This window comes from Sardina pilchardus, chromosome 1 (genome assembly GCF_963854185.1).
Source record: "Sardina pilchardus chromosome 1, fSarPil1.1, whole genome shotgun sequence".
NCBI lineage: Eukaryota > Metazoa > Chordata > Actinopteri > Clupeiformes > Clupeidae > Sardina > Sardina pilchardus.
The window spans coordinates 24,930,880-24,943,379 of record NC_084994.1 but is presented as its reverse complement, the minus strand read 5'-3'; the positions used below and the strand labels follow the sequence as shown (position 1 = coordinate 24,943,379).

At 43.6% G+C, this 12,500-nt stretch overlaps 2 protein-coding genes across 3 annotated transcripts in view; both read right to left on the bottom strand.

The window, feature by feature from the left end:
• The window catches only part of LOC134086228 (NACHT, LRR and PYD domains-containing protein 12-like), a gene marked incomplete in the record, with an annotated part of 983,201 nt that overhangs the window by 369,052 nt on the left and 601,649 nt on the right, over positions 1-12,500 (bottom strand).
• The window catches only part of LOC134086423 (proto-oncogene vav-like), a 38,955-nt gene that overhangs the window by 3,464 nt on the left and 22,991 nt on the right, over positions 1-12,500 (bottom strand). The window contains exons 12-24 of one of the 2 annotated variants that reach the window (XM_062540027.1): positions 12,260-12,328; positions 11,946-12,032; positions 11,613-11,698; positions 10,379-10,511; positions 9,994-10,103; positions 9,557-9,658; positions 6,242-6,336; positions 5,650-5,672; positions 5,476-5,512; positions 3,994-4,130; positions 2,285-2,350; positions 2,050-2,081; positions 1,308-1,418 (exon numbers count right to left, since the gene is read on the bottom strand). In XM_062540027.1, coding sequence (XP_062396011.1) covers positions 1,308-1,418; positions 2,050-2,081; positions 2,285-2,350; positions 3,994-4,130; positions 5,476-5,512; positions 5,650-5,672; positions 6,242-6,336; positions 9,557-9,658; positions 9,994-10,103; positions 10,379-10,511; positions 11,613-11,698; positions 11,946-12,032; positions 12,260-12,328 — 1,088 coding nt within the window. The remainder of the gene's footprint in view (positions 1-1,307; positions 1,419-2,049; positions 2,082-2,284; positions 2,351-3,993; positions 4,131-5,475; positions 5,513-5,649; positions 5,673-6,241; positions 6,337-9,556; positions 9,659-9,993; positions 10,104-10,378; positions 10,512-11,612; positions 11,699-11,945; positions 12,033-12,259; positions 12,329-12,500) is intronic. The other variant, XM_062540028.1, reaches the window with a different exon arrangement.

Here is a 12,500-nt window from a genome sequence, read left to right as displayed (position 1 = left end):
CGCCCATCCAGTACTCTCGCTTTAATTACTTTCATCTAAAGCGACTTACAGAGGTCACTACATTACACTACAAGGGTCATTCTCCCCTGGAGCAACTCGGGGATAAGTGCCTTGCTCAAGGGCACAATGGTGAAAGCTGGGAATTGAACCCACAACTTTTCAGGCTACTGCATGTTAGCCCAGCTCCTTATATCTACAGCAACTTACAGAGGTCACTAGATTACAAGGGTCATTCTCCCCTGGAGCAACTCGGGGATAAGTGCCTTGCTCAAGGGCACAATGGTGAAAGCTGGGAATTGAACCCACAACTTTTCAGGCTACTGCATGTTAGCCCCGCTCCTTAGCCACTATGCTACCGCTGTCCCAATTAGGGCCTCCTTACACCAAACAACTTTGACAAGATTTAAGATTGCCAAGGCTATTGAAAGATTGGGGTCTTTTGAGTAAAACTTGAATGTGGGGGGCATTAGTTAAACGACTGCAATCTTTCAAGAATCTTTCCCGAATCGTTTTGGCGTAAGAAGCAGGCCTAAGTTGAAAATGTTCCAGTCATATCAGTTGTGTCTCTAGACGAGAGTCCAGTCATAGCTCTGTGTGTGTGTGTGTACCGGTATGTGTGTGTGTGTGTGTGTGTGTGTGTGTGTGTGTGTGTGTGTGTCTGTGTGTCTGCGCGCATGTGTGTGTGTGTGTGTGTGTGTGTGTGTTGATTAGTTTCTCTGTGGAACTGAAAGTGCACAGTTGCCTTGACATGAGTGTGCAGGTCTGATGGGCTCTGTGGGTGGGTGGGTGGTGATGATGCGCGATGTTGAGTAATCGTACGAGAACCTGCACCCTGCAGCCTGCACTATCCTCACAGCGGAAATGTTCTCACGCCAGTCGCCGTTTACACCACTCTCATGCCATAAGCATGAGGGGGGTTTCTATAATCTTCTTACTCTGAACGGAAATAGTTTGGTTTATCTTTAACGATTGTGCTCTTATTATTCATAAAAAGAAAGCCACCAAAAAGTCTCCACTCTGTGTACTTTTTGTTGGTGTTTATAAAGTGTATTGGTAGGCTTTTAATGAGGTGGTACAGTCGTCGAGCTAAAAACACACTGTTGATTGAAATAATTCTTAATTAAATGGCTTACTAAATGAATGCATCATGCTTTGGTGAATTTTCAGTAGAAATTTGGATTGAGTGCTAACCCTCCAATTAGTGGGTAAAGAAAGAAAGGCCAACAGACACTACACTACATACTGTCACCATGACAACCACGACTTCCTGTTCCTGTTGGGTTCTACATCTGTGTCTGTCCACTCACTTGATGCTGATGGCAAACTCTCCGCCATCTTTCTGTCGGACCAGGAAGGTTCCGTCCGATCGGGATATCAGAAGGTTCTTGGCCGCAGAACGGTCCATGTTCCCAGCAAACCTGCGGCCAGAACAGAGGAGTTACAGTAGAGTTATAAAAGAGTGTTTTATTGATTGACTTGATTTATTTGGTTGTTTATTTAACAGGGACGATGCCCGTTAATCAACAAGGTAGTGCAAATAAGGCAGCGTTAGCGACATGGGCTAATTTTCATCTGTAGACATGCTATATGTTGTATGCATAAAAGGCTACTATATATGGACATATTTGTTGCATTCTACGCATTCAGGGCAGCCGTGGCCTACTGGTTAGGGCTTTGAGCTTGTAACCAGAGCCAACCAGTCCCCGAGCGCCGCTGGTTGGGCAGGCAGCTCACTGCTCTGGGTTGTGTGATTCACCTCACTGTGTGTTCACTAATTCGGTTAAATTGGGTTAAATGCAGAGAACGAATTCCCCTCACGGGATCAAAAAAGTATATATACTTATACTTATATTATGTGTTTATGAACATATGGAGTCACTGACTCCTCAATGCACTATTTGGACATGAACAACACCCAGAGGAAATCTGGACTGTTTGGAAGTTTTGTATGTTCGTGTTTACCTGATGCTATTTTGTTTGTGTTGTCTGAAATGGTGGTGTGTGTAGACGGTACATGGCGTACAAGTGTTTATAAAGTGTTTCACTCACCAGGGCAACCCAGACAGATCAGGTGTAGGGGACTGAGAAGCAGAGAACGCACGCACACACAAACAGAGAGAAAGAGAGAGAGAGAGAGAGAATGATGATGATGATGATGATGATGAGTTTGATCTCCTTCAGTTCTGTTTCATTCATTTTCACTTAAAAACAACTCCATACATTGATATAAATAATGAAAATAGCCGTGGTGTCATGTGATCACTGGGGTCCAATGAGAACTCACCGGTCTAAAGGGCTGCACTTTGTTGCATGGGAACCAGCCCATCTCACCTACTGTCACATTCTTGCCCTGTAAACACACACACACACACACACACACACACACACACACACACACACACACACAAACACACACACACACAATAAACATAAACACACACACACACACACACACACACACACACACAATAAACATAAACGCATACACAAACAAACAGACCTACTCTTACATTCCTGTCCTGTAAAACGCATACACAAACAAGCACACGGTGCCATACGGTTTTAAGAACACAAGTACACACTGTCTGTCACATATTAACAAACAAAATTAAACACACACATAGCAATATAAACTCATGCAAGCATACATGTACACATTTACACAACGGCAATTAACTACACACGTTCAATGGTATATTTTATATACATTAAGACACTAATACATTGCACAACATGGGACACGTTTTTTTCTCTGTCTATGGTGAGAATGCCTCAGGCTGGTGTGTTCGGTGCCAATTTAACTTCCACTTTTTTATTTTAGAGGTGAGGAAGTTGGCGCTATTTCGAGGGCTTTCTTACCAGCTAGACACCACATACATCACAAACTTCCCTCTCGAAACACCTTCATAGATAGACATACACATACACAAACACACATACACACACACACACACACACACACACACACACACACACACATGCAGCAATGGTCAGTCGGCTGTAGTTAATCTTCCTCTCTCTGCTTCTCTCTCTGTCTGTCTGTCTCTTTCTCCTCTCCTCTCCTCTCCTCTCTCCAACACACACACGCACACACAGACAGGCAAAGACAATTACTACAATAATGAGGTGTATCGCAATGTGTGCGCATGTGCTGGTGTTTAGGGGTGCACGCGTGTGTGTGCATGCGTGCGTGTGTGCGTGCTTGCACGCGTGTGTGTGTGTGTGTATGTTTGTGCGTGCGTGCGTGCGTGCTTGCGTTTGTCCTGGGTCTACTGGTTGTGGTAGAAAATACCTGTTGGTTGTGTTTCTCCTATATGGAATATCTGATGATTACACGGCATTTCTACATGAATGACGGTGGGTGTTAGCAGTGCTGTGCAACGCCGGACTGTATCAGATGTCCACTGTTAAGGCGGAGCAAGATTATCACTCTATCAGGAGCCACTTCCGGGAACCTGACCGGCACGAGGGGGGGGGGAAATCCCCCTTTATGCAGAGCACAGGCCATAGACTTCAATGGCTCTGCATAAAGGGGGATTTTGGCTGTGTCTGAAACAAAAGTACACACGCTGGGCAGTGTGCATTTTCCGGAAGCTAAATGAGAATAGACTGTCCGAAAGTCAAGCGCTCTCACTAGATGGGTACTTTGTTTAGCGTGATTTCCAAGCGTGCATCGATGCATCTTTTTCGGCCTCAGATATCCCATAATCCATTGCGCAGCGCAGGTCAAGCTCCACACGTCATGCAAATCGTCAACACACCCCCCTCCCCGAGTCAGGTGACGCCAACTAGATAGTGCTGTCCAAATGTAGGTAGGGACGCATACTGAGGAGCAAGCTAACTGAGACGCTACTGGAAAGAAGGTACTATCCAGCGTGCACGCTTGACTTTTGGACACAGCCTTGGACTCAGCCTTAACAATCTTTGGTGCAACTGTGCATGCTTGTGTATTCGTATGACCTTTGACTTTTGACCCCACCCACCCCAACACACCTCCCACCACTGTAGCTCCACCTCTGCCCGTGTCAGCTCGATGATATCACCCATAGAGAGGTGCAGTGGTTGGCCGAAAGCCACTGGGGGCGGCGGCAGACCGTAGTACTCCTCACATACCTCCATCTTGGGCAGACCTGGCCAAAAGGAAGGGGCAAACGACAGGAAGTGACCTCACAGGCAGGCGAGGAGTGATGTCATGAAACAAGTGGTGACTACAGAAAGCGACACCAGGGGCTACACTGAAGTCCACAACTGAAGCGCTTCATTCGTGAGACGTGTAAAAAAATGTTTTTATAAGACTATTAAGTCTATTTTTTTTCCAAAAGTACGCGTCGCTACCACGTCTGGGGTAAACAATTCTGTCATAGTGGAAGTTAATTGTTGCAGCAGACACAATTGTGAATGGAGCGCTTCAGTTACGTTCCCGCTGTAGCCTCCGCATAAGTGGCAGCCTTTGTATCGCTGTGAATAATTACAAATAAGTACATCATATACTTAATAACAACTCTGTATCGCTGTGAATAATTACAAATAAGTACATCATATACTTAATAACAACTTTGTATCACTGTGAATAATTTCAAATAAGTGCATCATATACTTAATAACAACTTTGTATCACTGTGAATAATTACAAAAAAGTACATCATATACTTAATAACAACTTTGTATCACTGTGAATAATAACAAGCACATCATATCACTCTAAAAAAAGTGATGTGTTCAAATGACACGAGTGAGTGAGTTCAGGGACAACACGAGTTTGTGTCAATTTCACACAGCAATTGTGAGGCAGGGTCAGAGGTGTAAAGACAACAACAACAACAACAACAACAACAACAAAAAAGCAAGCAAGCAAACAAACAAAAAGGTACACCTTTTATGCAGGCACACTTTTTGAGATAGCGGAACGCTATCTTTCATCCAGCCAGCCACACAATTGCTGTGTTGACATAAAATGTCCCTGGGCACTCTCAGCAGATGCGTCATTTTTAACACGTCTTTTTAGACTCAGTAACAACCTTGCTAATGCAGCCGTAACCCACACGTCACTCAGGGATATCATTATTTTGAAAGACTGTGAGGCAATATATTCTAAAATCTTACTGATTGATATTAGCTTGAAATGTTCCATGAGTAGAGTTATGGGAAATACAAGCAATTATGGTCAAATAACTCTCTATAAAATCTCTGCTACATACTTAAAGTGTATAATACTAAAAATGTATGAATAAGTATTTGTTAAAATGATTTAAATCATATATTTATTTATATATCATATATTTATATGATTTATTTTCCTCGTTTCATTTTACTAAATCATAGCATCTAAACGCCAGGTTGACTGAGATGACATTGAAAGCACAACACACAAGACATGATTTGCGGATTTTCATTGAAACTGAATTTTTTTCGTGCAAATTTCTGTGTTTGACTTCTTATTGAACTCCTCATTGAACTGAAATGGTTTAGTCCTACCTGGTTTTTGTTGTCTTTGAGGCTTCACAGTTTTACTCTGTTGGGAAGAAAATGTTGGAAAAGTTACAAGCTGTACTGAACGGTTTGATTCTGTTGATACATGTGTTGCAGAAAAGACTAAAACAAACCAAAAAAAAAAATGCCCAGCTTTACAGCAGTGGGCCACGGCCGTACCTTTTTAAGTGTCCCAGAGTTTTCTATGGATCAAATGAAAAGTTGGAGCAGTTGAATGCATAATTCAATGATGATTCATAGACTCAGTGAAAATTCGACCACAATGCATGTTGTTGTGAGATGTGCTTTCACTTTCAGTAAGGGTTACACTTAGTAATGTATAATGAATGATAAAGGCGTATAAAGGACACAGTAGTATTGCTGATGTAAGTACATTGGGATAATGTCATTCAGCATAGTGAACAGACTTAAAACTCATCAAGACTTTCATTTCAGAGAGAAAAGCAAAATTCAGCCGTTACTGTTCGTCTTTGAAGAAGAAAAAAAAAAACCTGTTATTGAATGCTTTGTGAGTTCTGAAACCAACTTCCTGTAAGGTCTTTGAACATAGCAAATGGTCAGAGAGGGTTCTATATTTAAACAACTAACACTGTCTCATTTGTGCTCTTCACAGAACATTATGGTGGACAGAGCTCCTACACACACACACACACACACACACACACACACACACACACCTCTCTCTCTCTCTCTCCCTCTAACACACACACACACACACACACACAGAGACACACACACATTTACTTAGTACCTGAATTCCGTCCACATATAGGAACCCTTCCCAGACACTCCTTATGGGCGGCCATCTTGCACCGAGTGCAGCGGTAGCCCTGAAAAAATATACCCCTGAGAGAGAAGAAGAGAGGGAGAGAGAGAGGGAGAGAGAGAGAGAGAGAGAGAGAGAGAGAGAGAGAGAGAGAGAGAAGAGAGAAGAGAGGGAGAGAGAGGGGGGATAGAGAGAGAGAGAGGAGGAGAGAGAGGGATAGATAGAAAGAGAGAGAGAGAAGAAGAGAGGGAGAGGGGGGGTAGAGAGAGAGAGGGATAGAAAGAGAGAGAGAATGAGAGGGCAAGATGAAGAAGGAGAAAGAGGGTGAGAGAAAGAGGGAGAGAGAGGGGGAGAGGATGGGGAGGAACAGTGAGACAGAAGTGAACAGAGAAAAAAAGAGTTTACTTTGAATAAAGACACACCACACAGCATAACACACCCAAAGAAACAATGTCATTCAGTGGAGAATGAAACAACACAAAACAACAAAGCGAGACAAAACAACAACACAACACACAAGTCAAAACAACAACACAGCACACAACACAACGCAGCGCAAGACGTGCAATCGAGTTAATTGTTAATTGCCGACTTGGGGTGCCTCTCATGTAGAGTGACCACACGTCCTCTTTTGCCCGGACATGTCCTCTTTTTGAAACCTAAAAATGTGTCCAGGCGGAATTTCAGAATCGTCCGGGATTTTTTTATTCTAGCCTAACGTGTTTTCACCGAATTTGCATTGCTCTCTCTTTCATTCACACAGTAGGCTAATCACGCCCTCCCCCTACAGTTCGCTTTGCATTGAGTTGAAGTGTAGAGCCTGACCTTAGAGCTACCGTCATTGGTCGATATTCTTGGCCTAAACATTTAATTGGTTATTCACCTCATCAGCGCACACTTCCTTGTTTACCACTGGCAACGCGCAAAACTATCCGGCATCTTCAGCCATGCCGAAATGCAAGTGCAAGTTCACTGACGAATTGAAATGTAATTTCCATGTTTTCGTCTCGGTCGAGATCAATACGAAGCTGAATGCCTGACCTGCAAAGCAGGCAGTTTAGGAGGACTGAAAAGTATCAGCCATTTCAACTTTAAAAATGTCTCATTTTTTGCAATTAGGTTTTATTTTTTCTTATTTTTGTTTTACCATTGTTGTGACTATACTTTACATTGTATAGCCTACAAATGTATAGTTTGTTTTTGCACATTTAAAACTTTCAACTACAAGTGTTCAAAATAGCCTTTTGAGGCAGTGTTTTTCTGTTAGTGTTGGGCCGCCCAATAAAGCTCATTATCATCAGCATGTATGTTGACACATTTCTATGAATACACGTGTCCGTCCCCCCCCCCCCCCCCCCCCCCGCTGAAGTGTCCTCTCTTTTGCAAACTCAAATCTGGTCACCCTACTCTCATGCAGCGTTTATACGTCCTCCCTCGCTCCTCGGGCCTCGATCCTCACTGATCTACATAAAGAAAGATAGAAGAGGATAGACTATCCCATTGTTGCCGCCCCATCATTCTTTATGTAGATCAGTGAGGATCGAGGCCCGAGGAGCGAGGGAGGACATATAAACGCTGCATGAGAGGCACCTGGAGTGTCACATCTCCGGGTCCTCTGTAGACTGCACTGATTGCCAGCCTGCGAGGGCTGTGTCACAGGAAGTGAGTCAGAGTCAGTCCCCGGGGCTACAGTACGTGACAGCAGGAAGTCCTGCAGATCAGCGACACACTGAGCGTGCTCACAGGAAATCGTCCAATCGGAGAGTCTGAGAGAGAGTCCCCGCATGTTATTATCACAGGTGGAAATCCGTCAATCTGGGCTCGACGAGTCAGCAGATTACTGATTGCTACGCAGTTTCGGCCCTGATCCGGCCCTGATGATGTACTGTAGTGCGATCCGTGCGTGCTGTATCTGACGAGGTAGCTTTACGCTGGAGTGAAACTGTGAGCCAGACATTCGCTCACAAGAGTGAAGTCATCCAGCCTCACTGCGTCAAAACTCACGTGCCGCGGTGGAAGTCAGGCAGTTGCTCACACGTTGAGTCACCGGCAGCAGTTCAGCGAGGACAGTCTGGCACACTTGACATTTGTCTGTCCAGGATCTGGCTCAGATCTGGCACTGGTTTGGCTCTGATCTGGCTCTAGTTTGGACCTAGTCTGGCCTTATTGGACCTATCACCATACAGCCTCCCCATTGAGCATTAGTATGGGGAGGCTGCGCTTTGTTTCTACTGCACAAGTGCAATTTGCATCATTCAAATGACTCTGTACGCTTGGATAGTCCTTCAACCAATCAGACCAATGATCCGGTGCGTCTTTTGGATAAGCTAGTTTCTGATTGGAGCCAAAGGTTCTAGCAGGGAACAGAGGAGATAGATGTGCAGGTTTCCAGCCTGAGCTGCCAGGCGAAATCCAAATTGGCCCGGAAGTTCAGGCAGGGTTCACTCAGACTACCTCGGATCGGATCTGGTTCTACTTTGGATCTGATCTGGGTCTGACACTGGATTCAGTCTACAGTCTATCTGGCCACAACCAAGTCCGTCAGGCCTCAAGGTCACACAGCCTCAAAGAAGGTCAATCAGGTCTCGTGTTATCAGAATTTGGCAAATGTAAAAAGCTGACTGAAAACCACATAGACACGATTGAGCAAGTCGCATAAAGAATCAGTGACTATATTGAGCAAGTTGCAGAAAGAATTAGTTGACTATATTGAGCAAGTCGAATAAAGAATCAGTGACTATATTGAGCAAGTCTCACAAAGAAGAAGTGATAAACTTTTCCTGGAAGGAGCTTTTGCCGAAGTTAAGACTTGAGTTACACCAGCTAGACAAACTGTACAGGCAGACCAGATTACATTGATAAAAGCATCTGAACTGACAGAAGACAAATACAGTTCCACTCTTGTAAGATTTGGAAGGCCTGTTAAATTCTTATCTGAGCTACAGTAAATATGCTATCTCTTGAGGGGATTATATCAGAGCAACACGTGGGGAAAGTAATACAATTTCACATGAGTGGCCCCAGCCGTCCCGCCCCGTGGTCCTTTCCAGATCCCACCCCAACTCTCTCTCCCATTCACTTCCTGTCTGTCTCTCTATACTGTCCTATCTGAGTGAAGGCAAAAAAGGCCAAAAAAAATAAATACTTAAAAAAAAAAAAAAAAACTATTTCACATGAGTAACAACTGGCAGGCCAATGTGTGTATGAAATATTGAATATACTAATTGTATGTATGTACTGTAAATAAATAATAAATAACAAATAACATAAATGAATAAATAAATAATGACAGTTCCTCACCTGAGCAGCATCTGGCAGGCCTTACAGGAGGTGGTGTCCTCGAAACAGTGCATCTGAAACTCGTGGCCATTCGCACCGCTGTTCTCTGGAATCATGTTTGACCTGAGAACATGGTGGGCAAAACACACACACATTAGTCATAAGAGGTTGTGTGATACTGAGAAAAAGACAGGTAGAGAGAGGGAAGGAGTAAACAGAGAGAGAGAGAAGGAGAGAGAGAGAGAGAGAGAGAGAGAGAGAGAGAGAGGGTAAAAAAGGGACATGGAGGATGAGGCAGGGCAGAGAGAGAGAGAAAGAGAGAGGGGAGAGCGAGAGGAAAAACAAAAAATAGATTACACGTCACCCAGTTGTGAGAGAGAGAGAGAAAGTGAAAAAGAGATGAAGAGAAGAGCAGAAAGACAGAAAGAGAAAGGAGTGGAGAGAGAGAGAGAGCTTACATGGCCATCTCAAACTGCTCCATCCACTTCTTCTTCAGCTCCCGGGTCTTGAAGAACAGGTCATAACCGAAGTGGCCTTGGAAGTCTATCAACAGGAAGGAGTGGGACCACTGTGGACGCAACGAGACCAGTTCAGACCAGTTCAGACCAGATGAGACACATTCAGTTCAGGTCAGTTCAGACCAGTTCAGACCAGATAAGACACATTCAGTTCAGGTCAGTGTAGACCAGTTCAGACCAGATGAGAATTGGTGAGAAAAGCATGTATGACAAAAGTCTAAAAAAAGAGGATGAGAAAACGAGAAGAGAGAAGAACGGAGACGGAGGGAGGGAGGGAGGGAGGAGGTGGAGGAGGAGGAGGAGGAGGAGGAGAAAGGGGCCAGACCTTCTTGTTGTCCTTCTCCGAGATCTCCTCCCTGAGCTGGTAGTGTTGCAGTTCAATGAGGTCCTTCATCTCAAAGTTCTCCCCAGACTTCTTCTTACACACCACCATGGCCTTGTCAAACAGGAACGCATATCTGCACAACAGAAGGGACAAACAGACCATTTTTACCTAATCACAAAAGCTACAAAGAATTGTGCACTGCTAATTTGGTCACATTTATGATTTTTACATCCGTGTGTCATCCTCCTTGACTGTTGTCCCCCAGACTTCTTCTGACAAACCACCATGGAATTATCAAACAGGAACGCATATGTTCCCACAGGAGAAGGGATGACTGTTCAAAAGCTGGTAGACTGTTCAGATCATGACTGTACGATCAGATTCCACTAAGCTCTTCTAGCTCTCTTTCCTTTCTGTCAGTCTTTAGCAGCATTTAAGTGCACCCTGGTCTGTTCGCACACCCTGCAATGTTTTCATACATATACAGTGGGGAGAATAAGTATTTGAACCCATGCTAAAGTTGACTAAAAAGAGGAATTTAAAATCATCTTTTGGAAATTGATCTTGATGCTTTAATTAAAAAAATGGGTAAAAATCCAATCTTTAAGGACACCAATTTTCTTTGTGAATGAAGAATATATCGCAAATAAATAAATGTTCTTCCTTAAAATAGGAGAGAATATACGTCCCATAGAGGCAGGAAGATTTTTTATACGTTTTTATTTTTAAAGGCCAGCTATTTCATGGATCCAGGATACTATGGATCCTGATAAAGTCCCCTTAGCCGTTGGAATTAAAATCGCCCCACATCATCACATATCCTTCACCATAGAGATTGGCAAGGTGTTTTTTTCCAGTTTGCCTATTAGCCTGTTTGATGCTCATTGAGCTCAATGCAAATCAAACCAAATCAATCAAGATGATGTTGGGGGCTTAAAACACCATCAAGCACGACACACCCCTTCTAACCTGGTCTGACCTTGACTTTTGGAACAGTTAGAAATGTATAGAAATTATATCAGAGGCATACTGACTGACCTGTCCCGCTTTTAAAACAGTCAGAAATGTATAGAAATGATATCAGAGGCATACTCCCAACTGACCTGTCCTGCTTTTAGAACAGTTAGAAATGTATAAAAATGATATCTGAGGCATACTGACTGGCCTGTCCTGCTTTTAGAACAGTCAGAAATGTATAGAAATTATATCAGAGGCATACTGATACCCAAATTACCTGTCCTGCTTGGACTTCTTCTCCGAAGTGCAGACTTTCAGCTCTCCGTCTATCTTTGGACGTCCGAACAGCGCAAGTGATGTGGCCTGACAGAGGGGATGAAGAATGAACGAAAGAAGGAAAGAATGAATGAATTAATGGATGGATGGATGGATGGATGGATGGATGAATGAAAGAATGAATTGTACAGTTGAATGAATTGGACAAAGCCTTGTTTTCAAAGTCATGAATGAATGAATGAATGAATGAATGAATGAATGAATGAATGCATGAATGAATGAATGAATGAATGAATGAATGAACGGACGAATGAATGAATGAATGAAGTCTCACCATGTTTTCAATGGAAAGCTGAAAGGAGGTGATCTGCTTCATAATCTCATTGTCCCTCTTAACCTCATTCACACACTGGGCCAGATCCTACACACACACACACACACACACACACAAGAACACACACAAACACAAACACACACAAAAGTCATGAGCCAGCTTGCTTTGCACTTTCAACCTGTTCCATTACCCAACCCTAACAATGACAAAAAAATGTTAACAAATGCTGTACATTCCATACACAGGAAACAGTTACTCTCGGACAAAAGTGTCTGACTGCTGATTGGACAGTCAGCGTTTAAAGGGGCGGTCACCTTCATGGCGTCCAGAGCGTTGCGCAAGTTCTCTTTGTCAGCTGGGTTCACAGTGTGTTTCATCAGCTCCTAGGAACAGGGAATCCCGGAGACGGTTACTCACTGATGGCTTACACACACACACACTCACGCACACACACACACACACACACACACACACACACACACACACACACACACACAAACTGCTATCATTCTTGTCACATAAGCGATGATCATGAGGTCAGGTGTGTGTGCGTGT